General features: G+C 33.2%; 1 protein-coding gene and 1 pseudogene across 1 annotated transcript in view; one reads left to right on the top strand and one right to left on the bottom strand.

Annotated features, from left to right (window-relative positions):
- ST8SIA4 (ST8 alpha-N-acetyl-neuraminide alpha-2,8-sialyltransferase 4) overlaps positions 1-12,799 on the top strand; it is an 85,388-nt gene extending 72,589 nt beyond the window's left edge. Inside the window, 1 exon segment of the mRNA XM_036225597.1 lies at positions 9,718-12,799. Coding sequence (XP_036081490.1) covers positions 9,718-10,000 — 283 coding nt within the window. The 3' untranslated portion in view covers positions 10,001-12,799.
- LOC118606966 lies at positions 122-240 on the bottom strand (annotated as a pseudogene).
- Positions 12,800-22,203: the final 9,404 nt, after the last annotated feature.

Raw genomic sequence — 22,203 nt, forward strand, 5'->3', positions numbered from 1 at the left:
CTTCAAAATTTATTTATTTATTATTATTATTATTATTTTTTTAGGCAAATAATGCCTTGGTTGACCTTACAGATTTCAAGGAACTTGTCAGCTTACAATATTTTATTTTTTTTATTTTTTATGCCTACAGCAGCTGGTCTTCCTAGCCGGTCTCCCATCCAAGTACTAACCAGGCCTGACCCTGCTTATCTTTCAAGATCAGACAGGATCAGGCTTGTTCAGGGTCGAATGGCCATAGACCAAAATTTAAATAAAAATTTTAAATTATCCTCTAATTAATCTCATGGAGCAGAATTATAGCCATAGTAGTTCTAGTGACAGGTAGCTTTAGAATATAATTCAGATTCCAAAGTCTGCATTCCTAGTATTGCCTCAGCAATGTTCCTCCACAGTGTTTTTTCCTTAGCTGGAAGCCCCTTTCTCAACTTATATGCTCATAGAAAGCACTTTACTGAGTGATAAATTTATGCCAAGGACAAGACAATTGTCTAAACGGGCAGTCCCTTCAACATCATTTATGGCAGGAGTAAAAGTAGAGAATAATGACCTAAATTTTACTAACTTTCCCTTATGCTATTATTTTGAAACTTGCAAGGAAAGCTTAAAAGAACTACTTTAAACTTGCTTATGGATATCTTGATTCCATTACTTCACTGCGCTTTGAAAAGAATTCTGATTTGGGCTAATGTTATTTGTACACTTTGCTAGCAAGCATGTTACATTATTGAATGGATTATAGATCACATTTGTTGGTCTTTCCTTCTCTTGAAATAGATTTTAGCACAACTCCTATCTGGAAGGTTAATGTAACCTGACTTATTGATGTAAACTGGGCATATACATTTGAAAATGGTCTAAATCAAGCTAAAATAAGATCATCAGGCCATTAGAAGAGCTGTTTGCATTTCGTTATTATAGTAAAATGGAGTTTTATTGGGAATCTGTTCTTATGTTGGCTGGGGAATGTGGAAGTGTAATCAATAAGTACTTGTTTGGAATAAATGTTTATGTAATGAAAAAAATTTGCATGGGTAAAACACCATAATGATTTTCATCTTCCAATATCTAACTCATTTTTGCTAAGCTTTATGATAACTTACCCCCATTTGATTTTAATTCTTTCTTTTTGTGTAGAACTCCACATAATCAAAAATAATTTCACTACTTCCTTTTAATTTTAATAGGAAAAATGTAAGATTTTCAAAAAGCAATCTGATCTCGTAAGAAGGATCATACGAAAGGCACTTTAGCATTAACATCATTGCATTCCTTCATCGTGCCGTGAAAGACCATCCCCCTCTTATGTTTCCAGTGCTTCACCTTTTGGACGTCACCACTTCCTCATTCTGGCAGTTTAGATGATAAATTTCAGTTGTCTTTCAGAATTCAATTATTAGGTTAAAAGAGAAGGTCATTAAAACCTGTGGCATTATATCTACTTCATTTTGGTCATAGCCTCCATGCACCAGTTAAAGTTTTTAAGCATTATCTTTGAGCTATCCCAAAATACAGTTGAATTCCATTTACTTACTACAGTTATTTTAGAAATTCTCTTTCACCAAAATCTAACTAGCATATAATGTACTTTTGATGTTATCCATTTAAATTTCATTCAGGTTTCTGAGATGGTAAATAAAAGCTAACGTAGTCCTCTTTATTTTTGTTTAATTTTTTTCACTTCTCAACAAAATTCTGTTTTCCCATATCATGCTCTTCCATTAGCTTTATCTTCAAAATTTCAAAATTATAATTTTATAATTTTTAGATGATCAAAAATCAATTTATTATGAATTTATAATTAATTTTTATTACCCCTAGTTACAAGTATTACAGAAAACTAGAAATGATGTTGAGTTTTTCAACATGTATGATTTTATCAAACAGCTCTATAATGTTATTGAAGGGAAATGCTGCATGTTATGTCAGATCACACATTATAAAAATAGTAATAGTTACTGACTACAAGTAATGTAAAGATTACACTACTGCTACAACTGGATGAAATTTTCATGTTCCTCAATTTTAATTTACTTAGGACCTTTTATAAATCAGAGTTTTAGGTGTAGTAGAAATCTCATTTTATTGGTTAGTAATCTGAGGCCGAATTAGTTTAAGTGGTTTGCTCAAGATCGCATAGTTAGCTAACGGTAAAGCAAAACCACATGCCAGCTTTTCCAGGGCTTTCCCACTATTGAATATTGCGACTGAGAGAATGCTAAGCCATGAATGTGCTCCATTTTATTAACACTACAAATCTCTAAAATGTCAGCAAGAATTAATTAAATAAGCACTCCTTAACTACCTACTGTATATCCAGAACTGTGCTAAGATATCATGAAATAAAAATAGATTCGTCTTTTTCTACTTTATTATATAATAATGTTAAACTTTCTGTTAGTCTGCAGTGGAGCTATCTCTACAGAGATGCAAGTCATGCTCTCATCTTCTCTCTTTACAAATGGGGTAAAAATAAACAACCACCTGGAAACTTTTCAAAGACAAGTTTCTTTAATGTTGAATTTTCTTGTGTAAACTATATGGGGCTATAGGCCAGGAGGAATATTATCTATCTCTTTCTGCAACCAGGGTGTACTGGAGCTGGCTTGTACTGACTTCTAAGAGCTGATTGTGCCATCTCTTCCAATATCAGTGTTCACTGATGTCAGGTTAATAGCTTGATATCAGCTGTGATGGGAATATTTATACCACAGAAACTGGTAAATGCTACACATCAGCAATGCTCTCTTCCCTCGTCAATCTCTGGTATTTAACTTTTACCAACATACCAATGTAAAATTCACTGGCTGAGCAATATTGGACAAGCTATTTTACTTCTTGAGCTGTTAATTGCACCCTCTGTGAAGTAGGGATGATAATATGTACTACAGTATATATCACAGGATTTTATGAGGATCATATGAGAGTATTTGAAACTGTGACTATGAAGTAGAATTACTAATATCACAATAATGGGAGTTATATGTCCACTAATAAGATATGAGATACATAGCAAAACCAATATAGTATAGGTAGATATAGAGTTTCTTAACACTGTATCTACACTCAACCTACGTACCCATCCAGATTAAGAGTAAATAAATAAAAGGATGAAATTCAGAGTTAAAGTAAAAGTGTGATTCCTATAGTAGACATCAAATAACACAAATAAGTAGCACATAGAATATAGAGTTTATTCAGCCTAACATAGTATCCTTACTCCTTTCCCCATGCCATGAGTCCTCTATGCCTCTGATGAATTAGGCTAAGGAAGGTGGATAAAAATTTTCTGTATGTAGACTATGAAGGCCTCTGCAGAAAAGATTTTCTATTTTCTTTTTTATCACCTACTTAATACAGAACTCTGCATAAAAAGACAGGGGAAAAAATTTTGACAGATTGACCTCTTGAGGTTACAAATTCCTATTTTCATTTTCTTGACACTTCAAAATATTTTAAGAAGCCTTATTCGAATCTGCATGGAAATCCCTACCCTTTGATACAATGTCACTGCCTTTGGCATTTGCAGTGTGGTTAAGAAAGTTATATATTGAAACTACAAAATCCTCTTCTAACTTCAAACACTTTTGAGAGTATACTTGGGAAAAGTGCGTCCCATATACTGGTCAGTTTTTATTTGCCTTTGAATAAAACAAAAAAGCCAGAAAAACTCCGTGCATAAAGCACATCAACACTATTAACACCAGATTGTTAACCACCAAAATACATCATACTGATCTTACTTTTTCCCCATGTGAACTCTATGTAGAAAACAGACCCATGGACTTGCTATTCCAAGCTGAATGCTCTTGAGAACTAAAGAATTCAATTATTTTTTAGTTAAAATTGAAATCTTCATAGCCAGATAGATGTGAGCTTAAATCCTGGTTTCTTAAACTGGTTAAGTAACTTTCTTAAGCCTCATCGTCCTCATCTGTGAAATAAGTATTCATAGGTTTGTGGTAGGGATTAAATTTAAAAGAAAAAAAAAAAAAACCTGTCTCTGGCCCATTATAAATACTCAATAAATTATTATCATTATTTCTATCTTTTAATAAATTGCTTAGATTTTTACTTCTGGGTTTATTCCTAGCTTGCCAAATCACATTAAATATGCCTCTCTGTCCCTTTGTTTCCTAACATGAGAAGTAGATTTAAGACTTGTCACTTTTTGTATCTCTGGAATAATATAAAGCTTAATTCATGGGGGGTGGGGGGAGGAAATTATTCTTAGTAAGTACAGTGATGGAAGTTCTATTTTTGTTTTTAAAGAAAGGATCACCAACTCTACTTTTGTGGCAAACAAGTCTTCTCATAGTCTTAAAAAATGTACCATGAACTTTACCATAAGTTTTAAAATAAAATTAAGTTTTATGCACTTTAAAAAATGAATTCATGTTATGTTGCGTACTGCAGACTGGGAATACAGTGAAAGGAGTATTTGAACAGTTGAAAACAAAACAGCAGAGCTGTTCTCTTTCGGTATGCCTGGGATGATTACTTTAAGTTTTATATTATTTAGCTTATCTACATATACTCCTCCTAAGAATGAACCAGCATATTGACAAATATGAAGTACAGAACCCCTGAAAATTCATCTATAATATTCAGATATCATAAAATAATTATTTTGATGGGGCAGAGTGTAGAATTGGAGAGATGCAGACATCTTGTGCAAAGATGAATTATAGAAAGCCAATTCTTGTATATCTCAAAGTTCCATAGACAATTTAGAACAAGAAGCCGTATTACCTACCCTTAACAGAATCCCTCTGTGGAACCAAGCACAAAGCTCAGTTGTGGGAAGATTAAATGTAAGAGGAGAAAGAGAAAAGACTCCTCTAAATTATGAGTGTACAGGACACTATGTTACGTACTTCATCTCACATTCCAGATAAAAGAATTTCTGGTCTCAAAAATGGAAACTTTGCACATAATATAATATTAAGTTAAAAACTGTTGGCACAGTGAGATTCCATATTTTATATTCAAATTCTTTTAGAGATCTTCATGTTTGATTATTTGAAGAATAATGCTTTAGGAGAAAAAATATTATTTCCGAACTTTTAGATTTCTTTGGTTACAATGCAAGTTAATATCCCTTATTTGCTAATATGTTGAGTGCAAACTGTCATTAGTATATTAAATGCTGTTGAGTATAACATTTTTTGCTTTATTTCTAAAATGTTAGTTGCTTGAAATAATTACACTTTGGCTAATAAGGAGATTATTATCTAATATATTTTGAGATCAAATCTCATATATTGCTGGCTTTAGAATCAAGAAGCATTTGTTCAGTACCTTCTTTGCTTTGTAATGTATTGAAACCTGAAAGAAGGTACAGGGAACAGAATAGGGAGGAGGAACAAGAGCAGGGCCAAGAGTTTGTCAGGGAATGTGCGGTGTCATGGAAAGAGAAGATCTGAATGAAACAGCAATAGAATTTCATAGATCGAGGAAACCCTAACAGCATACAATCGAAAGTTTTTGTTTCTCAACTAAGGAAACATGCCCACTGAGGTTAAACGACGTGACCTCAATTGTCCAGCCAATGTGTAGTTATAGAAGATGCCAAGAGAAAAGTAGAAATTATGAGTGGACTTGAAGAATATGAGATATGTTGAAATTCAATTCATATTTCTATGTTTCAAGCTTTATGCTATATTCTTCCCCACTTACTCTCTCTTTTACAGGATCATAACAAGCTTATATGACAAATATTATTAACTGATGTCCAAGGAAATGAAGTAGCTTTTCCGAGGACGCAAAAACATTATACAACACATTCACAATCACACATTGTAACCATAAATATGGACTTCTGTAGCATACTGATTTAGTGGGAAAAGGTATTCCAAGTGTTCAGTTTTTCTGAAATAAGAAACAGGATTGATATGTTGGAGGGAGGGTAGATAAGGCATTTTGCTTAGCAAGAAGAGAGCTTCCATACTGGGAATTAGTGCAATGATTGCATCTATTAAAAAAGAAAAAAGAAATGCACAATTTACCCATAAAATCCAAGGTGAGTTTGTTTCATAAAACAAGACAGAGTATTATAATATTAAAACAGAAAGGAAAGGAGGAATGGAGAGGGAATTAATAATATCTGAAATAAAACAGCCTAGCTGATGGAAAAATACTCACAGTATGTTTGTGAATGGTTGTGATATATATTAATATCCAAAACTGTCAGGGAAGTAAAAGGATGCCACACAATATAACAGTAATTATCGCTATGTAGTATATTATAGGTAATATTTTTCATTCATTACTTTTTTCTTCAAATTTTCTACAGAAAATTTGCATTTATTTTATAATTAAAAATTAGTTTCTATAAAAATTAGTTTTTAATTATTTTATAATTAAAAAATTCATCTCTATAAAAAGAAATGAATACAAACAAACTACATTATGTGCTAACTTGAAAACACTGCTAAATTTTAGCCTATGACAGATATAAATTTGAGCTCAAAATTATAATAGCTTGTACTCAATTAAAAGAGTTCATTATTGGATTAATGCATTCTTTGCATTTGTTTTTTTCCTAATTAGGATTAAAAACTTAAGTTAATATTCTTTTTTCATAAACTCCTCACGAGGAATTTATAGTTTTTAAATGTCATCTTGTATATAAGCAGATACTTGCAAATATGTATTTTAAAATTTTACTCTGTGGTTGGCTAGTAAAGTTAACCAATATTATCTGATTATGCTAATAGAAGTTTAAAAAGAATATCCATTTTTGTCTTTTACACATGTGGAATGTATTTCTGGTCAAATACTGAATCCTTATAATTTAGGTTAGTCTATATAATTTCAAGCATTACATTTGATTTATAATAAGTACATATAAACTCTTACTGACTATATTTGGATTAGCTCCTTTGTTTTTTAATTTCACAGAATATTATTACCTGTGACTTTAGTTCATGATCTGCTTTAAGGTTTTGTTTCAATTTTTCTGTTACATACTTATGCCATTTATTAAGGTCTGTTTTCTTGTGATGTTCTTTAGAAATTAATAGGATATATGGAATTTGTTTTCTACTTTTTCTCCAAATATGTCCTGAGAAACAGATCGTTTTTCTTGGGAATTATTCAAATTTTTACAAGCCAAAAATCACAAATCTTAATTTCTTCTGTTAGCATTTCTAAAGCAAAATTTATTAATACCAGTATTTTAACTGCATAGCTTAAAACACAACAAGTTTCTAAATTATCTCTGCCTATTATTTTCAAATAGAATACTTTATGATCAGGAGTTAGTTTTCAAAACAATTTTTATTAATATCAGGTATAGCCTCCCTATTAAAAAATTTACACATTTATTTTTTCCATAAAAGTCTTCACTAAAGTCACATCACAGAATTGAGAATTGTCACAAGAATTACATTTTTCTGTTACTTTTTTCTGAATGTGCTGATGTCTCCATGCTTCATTTGCCTGCTCTGCATTGAGATGTCAGGTGCTTGAGGGTAAAAAGAATACAACCTTACTGATTGTTTTGTGTTACCTCATTGCCTGGACCTAATAACTTTGAGTGATTGCACATCTCTGACACTGTTTTGAATTTTTTAGGCCAGTAATTTTGCCTTTGGTATTTCTTTCTAACATTAGAGTTGCTTATATTTGTATTACATATGGAAGTTGCTTTGGTATTTCACCTATGATCGACCATAGTTAAGTGGATTTCCATCAAATCTTTCCAGAATTAGGAAATGGAAAGCATTTATTTACAGTCATATTGAATGTCATACAGTCATATTTAATGTGAGCTTGCAGTCTCATACTAATAATATAGTATTCTATTATTCTATTATTTCCTATTAGTTATTTTTTTTCTCATCTTAGAAAAGGATAATTCAGCATGATCTTTATACTGCTACACTATTATTCCTAATCATTGACACTTCCTGATGGAAATAATCATTTTTTGACTGAGTTTAAACTTAAGCTACTTTAAACAATTAAAAATAAATGTATGTTTTAAAACTAACAAACTGCATCAACTGACAGTTATAAGCAAACATAGATCACACTTAGGAGACCTTCCTATAATAAATCATTTCATATTAAGAACACCCACTTTCTCAAAGCTGTGTGATCTTCAGGCTGGATCATAGTCTCTTCAAAGCCTTCAAATTGTAGTGTTTATTTATTTATTTATTTTGCCCTCTTTCCAGCCCCCCGCCTTTTTTTTTTCAAACTGTAGTGTAACTATGCTCTCTACAAAGAATCAGTGTCTGTGGTTTCGTCATGATGTTACCCACATGCGTGCTATGATTTTTGCTCATTCAGCTACCTTTGGGCTGTGAAAAATTCTTAGATGTTCTCTGAAAATTTCTCATGAATCTTTTTTCCTGAGAATAGGCTTTCTCAAAACACTGTGATAACAAAAGGTCAATAATGCATTTCACATTGTTTAACATACTCAGCATGTGGCCTTCACCCAAGAAGAAAAATAAAATATGTGAAAGGTCAATCCTGGTTTGAAGGAGGGGAACAAACAAGAAAAAAAGGGGGGAGTGAAAATGGTTAAGTATATTTTTCTTGTTTTAGATGTTTGTAGTGAGATTTGAAAGTCCAATATTTCTCTACCAAATAAAGTAAAACAAAATTTGGGGCTTTTTTTATATTTAATACTCTAGATACATTTGATCTTCTCTGAAAATTTTCATAAATTATTTTTAAAAAGAAAAAGGAAAACAATTCTAGGTAAAATCTAAGGCAAGTGTTTAAATATAGCAATGACAAGAATATAATAATCCCCTTATATTTGGATGGCAGGGTACATATTTCTCTGAATAGGAGATGATAAATACAAAATGACAGAAAATCAAATAATTTATTAAATTTAGTCTACTTATAATTGGACAACCTTGAAAGTGAGAGAAAATCTACACCCTTCCTCTTTTAGCAGTTTCCACATAAGATCATGAATATCCCAAGAGGTCTTGGAAACCCCCTCCCATGCCAGGAGAGATGATTAATTTCTGAGTTTGCATACTTTTCAGGTGAACAAAGTGGTGGATCTGAACATTTTGGAGCATTTCATCGCCTTTTTTAAAGAACAGTATAAAATATTTATCAACTTTGAAATATATTTATGAAAACCTCATGAATGGTGAACTATTTACAAATAATATGTGTTTTATATTGCTGTTCTTCTATGGGTTGAGGTGATGTTTTTAATTAGCTTTAGTAAAATGTGACTTGGGCAATTGAAGTTGAATAAATCATTTAGTATAATATATCTATACACTTATTTGTTTGGATTTTTAATTGAAATAGTAGAGATTTTGAAAAACTGCAGGCATAGATACAAATTCTCTTTTTCTGGGAGAATTATTTAATAACAGCCTAATTAAGTAATTAAATCACATTAATTACTTAATCAATGACTGTGCCTCTTGTCATATTAACTCTTTCTGAGAAAATTCTACTCTATATTTTAGATATTTGCTGCTAATTCATTTTGAATACGAGATTATGTGGTAATGTTTACCTACATTCCAGGTGCTATGACCTCAGAAATAAGCAAGAAAATAAAGGATAAAGAAAAATAAAATGAATGTGTTAAATTTTTAAATACTTACGAAAATATGATTTCTTCAGCAATCTTCTGTTAACTTTAATTTTACATAGTATACTTGCTATAGGCTGTGTTGTATGTGTCTCTAAATTTTTCTCTTCTGGATTTGTGTGTGTCTGTTTTTCCAGTTACTGGCTGACAAACAAAGTTCCCATCAAAAGACCCAGCACAGGTCTCCTCATGTATACACTTGCCACAAGATTCTGTGATGAAATTCACCTGTATGGATTCTGGCCATTCCCTAAGGATTTAAATGGAAAAGCTGTCAAATATCATTACTATGATGACTTAAAATACAGATACTTTTCTAATGCAAGTCCTCACAGAATGCCATTAGAATTCAAAACATTAAATGTGCTACATAATAGAGGCGCTCTGAAACTGACAACAGGAAAATGTGTAAAGCAATAAAGCACGTTTGAAAACAGACAAACTGAATATGAACTTCTTTTTTGAAGATGCTTCCTAAGATTTGAAAATAGGATCCAAAACAAGGCTGGGTTTCAGCATCCACCAATTATCTGAAAGGTGATAAAGGACATTCATGAGAAATTCACTACCAGCTGATGAAATACCTGCAAAGTGCTCTAAAAATTAAATATTTTGACTTCAAGGGTCCTAGTAAGTGCCACTTCCACTAAGAACACAGTTTGAATGTATAATTAGTAGTGTTTACAAGATCCAACAATTCACTCGTCATTAGTTAACGAAGCCAATACGTTCATCACTGTTGGGCTGCCATTGCAACAACAAGCACATGAGAAGAGGAACCCAGGAACACAACTCAGTCCTCGGGGAAACTAACCATCCTTGTCAGCAGATATGAAGATGGAAACAGTTTGAACATTGAAATTCATAAGATTACGCAACTCAAGTAAATGCCTTTCAGTCAGGACTCTGAGTCTGATCATGAAGTTTATGGTTTTAGTTTTTTTCTGTTTTTGTTTCTCCTCTGGAATCTCTTTTGGTTTGGGTATTGGGGTGCTTAGAAATCCTTTCTAAGATAAATATGAATGAGATAACCTTCAAGTAATCATTTCTAAAATTCTCATATTTTTAAAGAGCAATCACACAATAATTTTGTAAAACGTTTTATTTTGCACAACTCTAAACCTCCAGATTTTTTTTCCCCAGTGGTGTAGAAAGTACCAGTTAAACTGTATCATTCAGTCATCTTGAGCTATTCTAAAGGAAACATGTTCTATGTCATCTGAGATGGTAAAATTAGCTGGAAAAAAAATGTACTTTTGGTACCAAAGAGTATATTAATGTTTCTACACAACAAACCATTCTTCTTTCATAAAAAGTAGTATATTAACATGTTATTCTACTAATGTTAAAGTTGTCTCTAGGTAATTTAAATTTTCCAAACTCAAATTTTATTTTTATTTGAAGGAAGACTTCCACAGCTTTTACATTTCATAATAATTTTGTGGAAGCATTTTGCCCTCTAGAGTAAATGTTAGACTGATAGGGCTGAAATATGACTTCCAGTTCTTTGATATTCCCCTCATTATTCAAATGGGAAGATTGGCATGCTCTTTATATCATTGTTAAATTTTCTTAGTGCGTAAATAATATGACTAATACAGTGTTGTTTTCATGATAGAGATGATTCATTTTAAGAGGTTTAATAATGAAACTGTGTCAGTTTTTTTACTTATAAAGAATTAAATCAACCAATATTTTTCCTGTGGTTAAATTTATTCACGTTATCATGTTAATGTGTTCTTGAAGAAGCACACGAAATTATTAATAAAGTGATTTAAAATGTTTTAACATATAACAGAATAGACCAATGGGCCAGTTTTCTGGTAATTTATACTACACTGATGGTAACCTGTTTCTTTAGAGAGAAGTGCTATGTTCCCACTTCTACTCTTGACCTGAAACAACTTAGATGACTTCCTATTTCTTAGGCAAGGTAGGCTGAGGAAAGAACAACATGCATTTCTTAGGGAAGACAGTCTGAAAAAAGAAAAATAGCATGGAGAATGTATATATACATTATCATGAAAAAAGATTTTTACAGTAATACAGTTCTCAATATATTAACGATACGAGGTATTATTTTTAAAATTATGGTAAATTGTGGGATACAGAAAACTATTTTCTGAGAATTCATGTCTGTTTAAGAAACAAAATAGAATGCATAAAAGAGATACATAGCTAAAAATGGATAGAACATGATGTACTTTCATCATTAATCTCGTATCTATTTGAAATTTAAAAAGAAATAGACACATATTTTGAATGTCAAGTTGAAAAGTCTGATTTATTTAGCAAGTCAAAGGTAGATAATTTATAAAAACTTAATTTCAACTATTTGTGGATAAGATTTTTGAGGAGCCTTTAACTTGAATTCAATAGATATTTTGAAGTCAGAAGTAAATTCTTAAATAAAATTTGTCTCAGAACTCATTCAAAGTCTGTCTTTAAAAGGAGCAGTAAGGTACCTTGTCCTTTTTACTGCATTTTCAAGAAATGTATTTAAACAGTTTTAAGGCCACAGAAAAAGCATCTCAGCCATTCACTGTTCTGTGCATTGAAGTTTATCTCATAGATGCATTGAGTAGTGCCTTTTTAGCTTCACGTTGCTTTGTTATCCTATGCTTTGTGTTCTCTCAATACGTTGCCCAGTTTTGAAAATGTTCAGCATTTAAAAAGGGCTTCAGTATCGACTGAGACTACTTTTGTTCATCTCAGGGAACTTTCAATACTCAAGAATGAATTCAATTAAAGGCATTTAGTGTTCAAAGAATACAAACTGTACAAGATCATTTCATTCTCTATTGAATACTTTTCCATCTAACCCCCTTCACTATCTATTGTGGCCTTCCTACAGGGATGGAGCATGGAGATCATTGAAGGCTAACAGCAAGAATAAGAAAAAGAATCAAGATGAAACCAATAGGGGGCAAAAGGGATCACGATAAAATCAAATTATAAATACATACTTGAAATATCTGGAGTTTTTTTCTTTTGAAACTATTATATGTTCACAGCTTTAGTTATTTCTTTTTTCATGATTTAACCTTGTACCTGGCAACGCTCAGGCAGCCGATTGTGCAGTATTCCTGTCCTTTAGAGAACATGGTTGTTTCTGTGCTGTTGACATGAATGGACCATAGAAACATTTTTGTCATCATTACCCAGCCTACTCTATACTTGATATTAAGTTGCTGGAATAAAAAAAAAATGAATCAGTAACAGATTTTCTGGGCAAATCGAATCATTCAGCCCACAAAACTGACAAAATACTGTGGAAGTTTTTTCTATCTGAAAGAAGGTGCTGGGCATTCAAATGTCTTTATGTATTGTATATCATATGAAATGTATATCAATTGCTAATGGGAATTTCTACACATATGCTTATAGAAGCAATTTATTTAAATAATGCTATGCTTGCATTGGTGGTATAGTGGTGAGCATAGCTGCCTTCTAAATAATGCTATGGGTAGTGTATATACCAACTAGTTATTAAGCTACCACACAGGAAAAGGGTGAACAAAGTAATTTACTTCTAATTGAGCCGGTTAGTCATAATGCACCCAATGTGGTATTTGGTTCATAAAAGAGTTGTTTTCACGTGGTTATTGTTGGGAGTAGCTATAATTGTGGAAGAGGTGTAGGAAGAGTTAAATAGTTAGTTGTTACCTCTACAAGTTTGAAAGTTGCCCCATAGACATTATCAATATACCAATGTTTTAATATTGAGTGAGAGAGGGTTATTGTTCATAAAAGAAAATCCAAATAAAGCCCACCTAGAAATAGATATTTTATTATGTATGTGCTATAGACATATCTATATAGTACAAATAGACATGTGTGATGCATATATACAATGTTATATATGTGTGTTTGTGTGTAATACGCACACATTAGATTTGTGTTATGCTAACGTCTTCAGGGGCTGCACCGTGAAGTACTCTGGAGATAAGACCACTTTGGAATAAAGAAGTTCTTTTGAGACTTCCGTTATTAACCGTTATGTTTAAGAGGGATCTGCTTTATAACTGAATTCTACGTTGTTCATACCAGAGTTACAATAAGGGTCTGTCCAAATCTTAAAAAAAAGTAAAGAAAAATTAAGAAAAAAAAATGTCTTTGAGCTGGCAATGTATATGAATTGCAGTTTTCAGGCCCTGTGTCTCCCATTTAAGTAGCACCTTTTAATAGATACTGTTTCTTTGTGTAGGCAAAAGCACAAGGGGTTCAAATGTAAATAGCAGGAAAAAGAGTTTACAGAGATAGCATTGCTGCACAAAATAATTGCTACTGAATATTTCTTATATCATTTGTGGAACTGAAAGATGAGGTTTATTCTGTCAAGTTCATTCTGTTCAACACTGTTTCTCTATTTATGTATAGCAATTGGGTGTTACTGTTTTATCATTGATAAAATTGTAAAATAAATTAAATTTCTTTTTTTTTCAATGTTTCTCTTATCTCTTATATCCAATCCCTAGGTCTACTTTATATATCAACACTAGGTGATAGTTTTTAACAAGCTTTAACTAGTGCTCTTGTCTTCCCTGCCTCTGAGCCCCAGCCATTGGCAATTTTGGCAAATCATTTATTTTAAAATGTACGCACGGGAATATGAACAATATCAAAAGCTCTGTGAACATCAGGAAATCCTTAACAATTTTTTTTGTGGTACATTCTGTTGGTAGTTGAATGAACCGGGTGTTACACAAGTTACAGTAATTTATACCCGATTTATATCCCATTGCTGTCAGTGGGTCACTTTAGCTTCATAGCTGGAGAGGTCAATGACTTAACAAACTGCATATTCTTAAGACTGCTCTTTAGATTTGTGATTTCAACTGATATTACATCCACTTGCTATTGTTTGCAGTTCACTTTCCAGGAGATGATTCTGAAAAACTATATGTTTAGATCTTCTTCTATGGCTTTTTATAACTGTCCTATGTTTTCAGACTCTACACTATTTTCTCCAAAATTTATTAGATGAGGTCACTTTTAGCCTTCTTTAATTTTGAAATATTTGTTAGAGACTAACAGTGAAACATTAACAATGATTAATGAATTTAGATCTTTCTTATATTTGCATAATTACCTTTTACTTTCAAAGATCCATACACTCTTGGTCTTTCCTATCTATTCTTGGGATATAATCAAACCTCATCATGATCCTATGAGATGAATATTGCAAATATCCCCATTTTACAGATAAGATTAAATGAGAGATTGTGTGACCTGTTGACGGTCACACAGCTTAGAAGCAAGAGAATCAGGATTTGAATCCAAGTGGTCAGCCTGACTTCGGCGTTCACTGTCTTAACCATTACATTTCGATAGCACATCTGTTTAACTGGCAAGAAGTTCCCTGGGAAGCTTAAGTTTGCAAATAAATTATTTTTTAATGAGCACAAATCGAAACATAGGTAAGAATTATATAAATTATATAAATTACATAGGAGGAATATATAATTTAGGCTTTGGGACAGTCTAATAAATGACTCCTGTCCCAAAATAGAGAAATCATCTTTAACAACAAGAAGTATATCCTTCAGGTCAGTGGCTTTCCCACTGGACGATGCTGCATAACCACTGCTAATCCTTGTTATAAATTCTTCTTATATATATTTTTTCATACAAGCTGGATTGTGCTTATATTAGAAGCAAACTTTGTGTATCAAAAAATGTATTATATTACCACTATTTTAAAGTCTAATTGTGAAGTTCTTATACAAACATTTTGATTAAACATGAGTGTTTCATTCCTCTCCATTAGCAAATATTTACAGAAATTTCTTAAGTTGGAACTTTTGCAGGTGGCTGAGTTCATCCACTTTAATTTTTTTAAAAAACTAGTTTCCCTTTCTTCCCGGAAATGGAAGAAACTTAATTTTCAAATTAAGGGGGTAGCTTAGTGATTTTACCCTGTATAATAGCTTCATTGTGCATGACCACATGAAAGAAAAAAAAATGGATATAAGAATAAAATATATTGTTTGATCCGTTCTTAAAAGATCGATAAGATAGATTTTAGTCACTTGGTTGCTTAATTTATGGAATCTCAATAAACAAAGTATGAGAAAGAATTGAATGCCAGTATAAATCTCTCCCTCACCCCATCATTTTAGATTGCTGATTTCCGATTCTATCATTCAAGTAAAATTTCTCAAATAAACATAAAAATGCTAGTCCAGCACATGCTCCACAAAAAAAGTGCTCCGCGAATGACAGTTCTGTATACCTCTCCCTTGGAGGTTCAGAAAATACATTAACATAGAAAAAGATCTGATAAATCTCACAATAAAGACATTTCTATTGTTTAAAAAGTCAGAAATAATTTTGCAAATAACTTCTACTAAGTATGTTCTATAGAGCGTACTTTGGATAACATTTCTGAATATAACAAATAATACAAGACAAGAGAACAGGTAAGAGCTTCATTATAAAGGCTGATGCTGATTTAGTTTTTTTCCATAGATCCAATATTTTCAAATATAAAAAGAGTTTAAACTGACATATTTATTTATTCTGTAATCTAATATAGTAATATTTACAGCAGCAATTACTCTGTTTTCTAAAATATTAATCATACCATGGCTAAATTTTTAAGAGCATTCTCAAAGCTAAAGTTTATTGCTCATTCTAAGCAATGCACACAAATTAGCTTTAAGGCATTAATAGCACAGGAAGAAAAAAATGCAATGAGGTGCTAATTTGCATTTCTAGAACAACTCAGTATGTTACAGTAAGCTCTCTCCCTGCTGTCTGTCCAGCCCAGATTCCTTAGCTTCAGCCTCGCATCACCACACAGATGGGCCGTCTGTGAGCACATCTGCCAGTGCTGCCACAATCTAAACACACTCAGCTGGTAGCAGATGTTTTCCAGAAAAGATCACTACCACAGGAGTTGTTCCGCTTTGGATTCTGTGTGAGTTGATCTCCATGACTGGGCATAAGGTCATTGTGTTCAAATGGATCATTTGTCTCTCAGGTACAGAACAATAACAGGGTAGGTACAGGCTCAACTGTTTGATATTTACCATGTGCTTATATGTACAAATGCCTCTGAAGTCTCTCCTAATAAGTCAATATTTTTCTTTTATAAAATATGAGTCTTTATAAGACTTTATTTGCTGAGCTCTTCAAACTTGAAATGTAGGCTTAGTAAAGAAAAAGAGGTACATGCTCTGATTTTCTATGGTTCTTGTTGCGATTGATTGTTAGTGTTCTTGTATATTCTAATAATTGTCTGTATTCATAGTTCTTAGTCCTACTTCACATCCATATACTAGGCATCTATTTATGAGGCAATTTTATTTAAATCTATAGAAAATGATGCTGTGTTTTTCGTCTGTGAATTTATAAATCACTTTAATATGAATATAGTTGCAAAGTTTGATGGTATGTAAAATCTAAAAATACTCCATCTTATAAATAGGTACATTGATTCAACATTTATAAAGTAACACTGCCCACTAGACACTTTACTAAACTTGAGAAATACCTTTCTTTCCTCATGATTACCAAAGTTTCCATGGAAAAGACATAGAAGAAAATAAATGATCATATCCTTTGATGGCAAGTGTTCTGTTCCCAGAGTGCACAGAGAGTTAAGGGAGCATAGAGGAGGCCAGGCAGTAAACACATGCTACAGTGAGTATAGTTTGTAATCAGGTGGTAAAACCAAGATAAGCAATATTCCATTAACACAGAAGACCCAAAGAACAGATACCAACTGTATTTGTGTGTGTGTGAATATATATATTTAGTAATATAAACAGTAGGGTTTAAGAAACTATTATCCTAAAAACCTGAAATATTCAACAATCTCTGAAAATTACACAATTTCTACCCCTGCTCCTGACCATAGTTCTCCTGAATCATTGTTAAATTACAAGTGTAAAGAAAACTGAGGTACACTCTATACAAAACACTTACCACCAAGACCAAACAACTGCAGACTTATTGAAATTATCCATTGTACAATACTCTCCGCTTCTATATATCTATCTTAATATTTACTTTGTATTTCCAGGTTGAAGGAATGCACCATGAAAGAATATGTCTTGGACTCGCTTCTGAGTAATGACTTTTAAAAATGGTTTATTTCTTTCTCTTCAATATATGTTTCCAAATTATCATAACTTTTACGTTTGATTTTGGAATGACCCCCGAATTTGAAAAAATTCACTTGCTCAAACTTTCTAAGAATGTGAACCTTCTAATATTACTTCTCATTCAATCACATACCTTCTCTCTTCTCTGTGGGCTCTTTCTTTTATGTCCTCAACTAAAATGTATTTCTGTGGGAATTTATAGCAGTTTTCTTTCTCTCTACAACTCTAGAGACAGGTAGATAGATATAATAAAATTAAGAAATCTGTATATAGAAGAATGTGCATACTTGTCATATTCATAGTTTAGGTTTCCTCAAAAACACAGCTCGAAAGGGATTTCACACAAACAGTTGATTGGGCTAACGTTTCCAAGAGGCAGAAGTGAGGAACCAGGGTGCCATAGACTAAAGTCTGTGGCCCTCCAAAATTCACATGTTGAAATCTAATCCCCAGTGTGATGGTATTCAGAGGTGGAGCCTTTGAGAGGTGATTAAGTCATGAGGTGAAGCCCTCATGAAAGGGATTAATTAATTTATGGAAGAGATCTCATAGTGCTCCCTCACCTCCTACACTATGTGAGGACACAGCAAGAAATGGCTGTCTTTGAACTGGGAAGCAGGCCCTCACCAGACACTAAATTTGCTGATGCTTTGATTTTGGACTTCTCAGCCTCCAGAACTATGAGAAATAAATGTTTGTTGTATGAACCACCTAGTTTATTACATTTTGTTATAGCAGCCTAAATAAACTAAGACAAGAGGAAACTGTAACAGGAAAGGAGAGAAAACCTATGTAAAGATATGTTTTCAAATTGATTGCATCTCTGGATACTGGACGCTCAATCTCATGTAGACTAACTAAGGAAATTTATGATAAGGATCCCAGGATTCAAGGGATGTACAGAGGAACAATTACCCATCAGACACTATCCCCCATCAGTCATATATTCCCTCAACTTCTGAGTTATGCTTGTGAATTCTAAGCTAGATCTCACAGGTGTCTCAAGGCATATGCCAGAGAAGCACACAGTATAGAAGAAGTGCAATGCAGCTTGACATGGTTTGCTGAATCAGTGACTGGAATGAGGGGTGAGGCAGAGAAAATCTGAGGTAGTGCACAAGGTGTTTAAAGTGGTCCTTCTACTGCACCACTTGCTTAGGTTTGCACCCCCTGTTAATTCCAATCCATAATGAACTCTCAAAATCAATAGATTGCTGTAAACTTTACAGAAGAGTTTCGATAAGGGGGTTAGTTTGGAAACGATAGTCCCACCACCTGTGAATCATTCCAAGTCATAGCTGGTATTCATCATCTCTTTCTTTCTAAGAGCCCTCTCACTTCAGCAAGTGTGAATTTCTTGCCTAAGGGGCGATTCTAATCTTCAAGGAATCTGAGCACTTAGTTGACTTGCCTGTAGTAGACCTTGATTGCTGCTATCGTTCACTTAGATTTATTTCTGGGCACTGAAGCACCAAGGGACACCCAGTGCATTTTCTAGATCCCAGATATACTCTTCCATTTCCCCATCACATAGTATCAAGTCTAATTCTTTATCATGTCCAATGTCAATTACCGCTGCCAGTATTACAACTTCTTTCCTTGCCTTTTTGCTCACTGACATAAGCAGCCCAATTATATAAGGTAGTAATCATAGCTTCAAGTTCAGTGGGATCTTTATTGTGTCCTCTGAAAGAAACATTCCCCCATTAGCAAGAAGGACTTTTAATCTAACAGAGTTTAATTTTTTTTTTTTAGGTGAGGCAACCTTTTGTTGACCTCATAGATTGCAAGAAACTTGTCAGTTTACAATTCCTTATTTTTTATTTTTATTTTTTTATCCAAGTACCAACCAGGCCCAACCCTGCTTAGCTTCCTAGATCAGACAGGATCGGGCTCATTCAGGGTGGCTTGGTCATAGACCAGAGTTTAAATTTTGAGTACATGAAACACAAATTTCCAAAATGGATTGACAGGAGAAATGGCAGGAGGAGACAACAATACCTTTGTTACTTAGTTATGGGATTGGTATTCTAGACAATAGAGATACAACACCATATACTGGCCATTAGTTTAATGCTTATTACATATTCTAAAAGACAGTATATCAAACCTGCATATGTCTTGGCTCTGAGCTGTCATTTTACTGAGCAGTTAGGAGGTCATTCCATTATCACATCAGGTTAACATTTTGTGATGATAAGGTATGTAGTGACACAAGTAGATTCCATGGTAGTGGTAATCACCCATTCATTGCCTTATCTTGTTTGCCATAACATTTTCTTCTTAGTCTGAGGAAATTTGCAGGATCCCAGTCGAGTGAATTAAAGATTTTGTAAGAGCTTGCATGGAAAGATTGACATAAGTATTGTGTATTGGAAAGCAAACCCATATCTAGAATTATATTAGTTCTGGTTAGTTTATATTGCTGCCTCCTCCAGATTAGAAAAGGTCCAGACTTTTAACCTTGTATCATCTCAACATGCTTCCAGGTTGTTCAACTTGAGTTGGCAGTATGTTGAGGGCCCACATTGGTTGCCTCCATTAACAGGTTGTACATTGAACAGTGGCAATAGCTAATCCAGTCTCAGGGAGGGGGAAACCCACACTGATATGCCTGTGCATAGTTCCATCTTGCCACCGTCATGGACAATCTGTTTATGGGCCCATTAAACAAATGCTGTCCTGCCTGAGAAATGAGCTGAGTGCCATCAGCAGGAAAGGCCATGTTGTCTCCCTAGTGGTTGAAATTTTCCTCTGTGAGAGAGGCTTTCTGTCTTCATTAGACATTAATGTGAGACACACAATAATCCCAACTTCATGCCTTCTCCCAAATCCATCTGCATATAATATTCCAGATTTTCTTTTTTTTTTTTTCTAGCTTCCAATCTTTATCTATCTAGTTCCCTATTCGACTAGTGAAATCATTTGTCATTTTGATACAAAGTGAATGACCAAGGATACTACTCCCAATTTTGCTAACGGGGAGAATTGTCTCTCGCCACTGTCTCATAAGACCATACCTGAATTGGGCTGAAGTATAGCGGGTACACATTTTCAGCTTATATCAAACTAAGAAGCTGATGCATTTGAGAACCAGACCTGAATTTCCCCTACTGTCATTTGGTCTTATGGAATCCCCTAAGAGGTCATAGATGTGAGCTGAGAAATAAACAACGGTCCAACAGAAGTAATTGACATGGAACTTGGGCCACCTATTTGTGTAACTTATGGGTGCACCCTAGACTGACTTAGGCCCCATTGTCACCCAGTAAATACAGATGATGCTAAATAACAGGTATAGGAGAAGTAATAATTTTAAGGACAATTTAATTGAATGGCTATTGTTAAGCACTGTTAACTAACAGGAAATCGAAAAGCAATATGGAAAAGATAAGGAAGGAGATTCCCTGAAAGATCACATAGATAAATTCTTCCTCTGAAATGGGAAGTCTGAGGATCAGACCCAAAACTTAATCACCTGAGTAATCCAACTCCAAAGAAGATAAAATTCTTAACCAAGGAAACTTTTTGTTAAAATTAGGGCTCTCAATGAGAAAAAAAAAAAAAAAAAATCAGGAACGCATAGTCTGACAGCTCTCAAAATATCGAATTTCTAGATTTCCCTGAACTACTTTTAAAGTGTTCAATAGCAACATAAAGCTAATGACTATTGACTTGGACAGGGCACTTCAAGGCATTGCTTCTTTGACAGAATGTAAGAAGACTTTCACTGTCGATAATCAGGTTATGTCTGTGCAGAAAGAAGCCCAAGGTTACAGACAAAATGCCAAGTCTAGTCCTGGCTCCTCTCACTGATTTGCTGTAAAATCTCTGATTTTCAAATTATCTGTTTATTGGAGAGAAAAGTGATATCCTCTTAGAGTCTAACACTTAGCTATAAGTCTAACACTTAGCTATACTAAGATGTGATAATTGATAGAAAATAATTTTAATAAAAGAATTTGTGATGTACTATGAACTGAGGGTACTAGAAATGTTGCAAAGGAACTGTTTTCTCATAACAAATAAATTATAGAAAATTTACCATATATTCATAATAAAATAGAATATAGAACTGTTGGTTTTCCATGGTAATTTCACCACATTTATATCCTTACGTGACATAGAGTTTATTATGCATGGTTTAAGCTCAGTAAAAATAGAATCATACTTTATGTATTATTTTACCACTGGAATTTTCTCTTAGCATATTTATGTGTTATATTCATATCAGTGTATGTAGCACTATTTCATTCATTTTCACTATTCTTTAGTATTCTTTTGTATAAATTTAAAATTTAAGATTCTGTCTGTTGGAATACTCAGATGAAAGAATACTTTTCAGACAACATCCTGCCTAAACCTTTCCAGATGCAAAGCCAAAGTTTCTCTGCATGTGTCAAGATGTGCTCCAAGCACACACCTGTATGTCTCAAGTCAAAAAGTTCTGTTAATTACAGAACTTTTAATTACAGGTTGATCTTTCAGGTAAACATTTTCCTTACCACAAAC

Source organism: Rousettus aegyptiacus, unplaced genomic scaffold, assembly GCF_014176215.1.
Source record: "Rousettus aegyptiacus isolate mRouAeg1 unplaced genomic scaffold, mRouAeg1.p scaffold_m13_p_8, whole genome shotgun sequence".
Classification (NCBI taxonomy): Eukaryota; Metazoa; Chordata; class Mammalia; order Chiroptera; family Pteropodidae; genus Rousettus; species Rousettus aegyptiacus.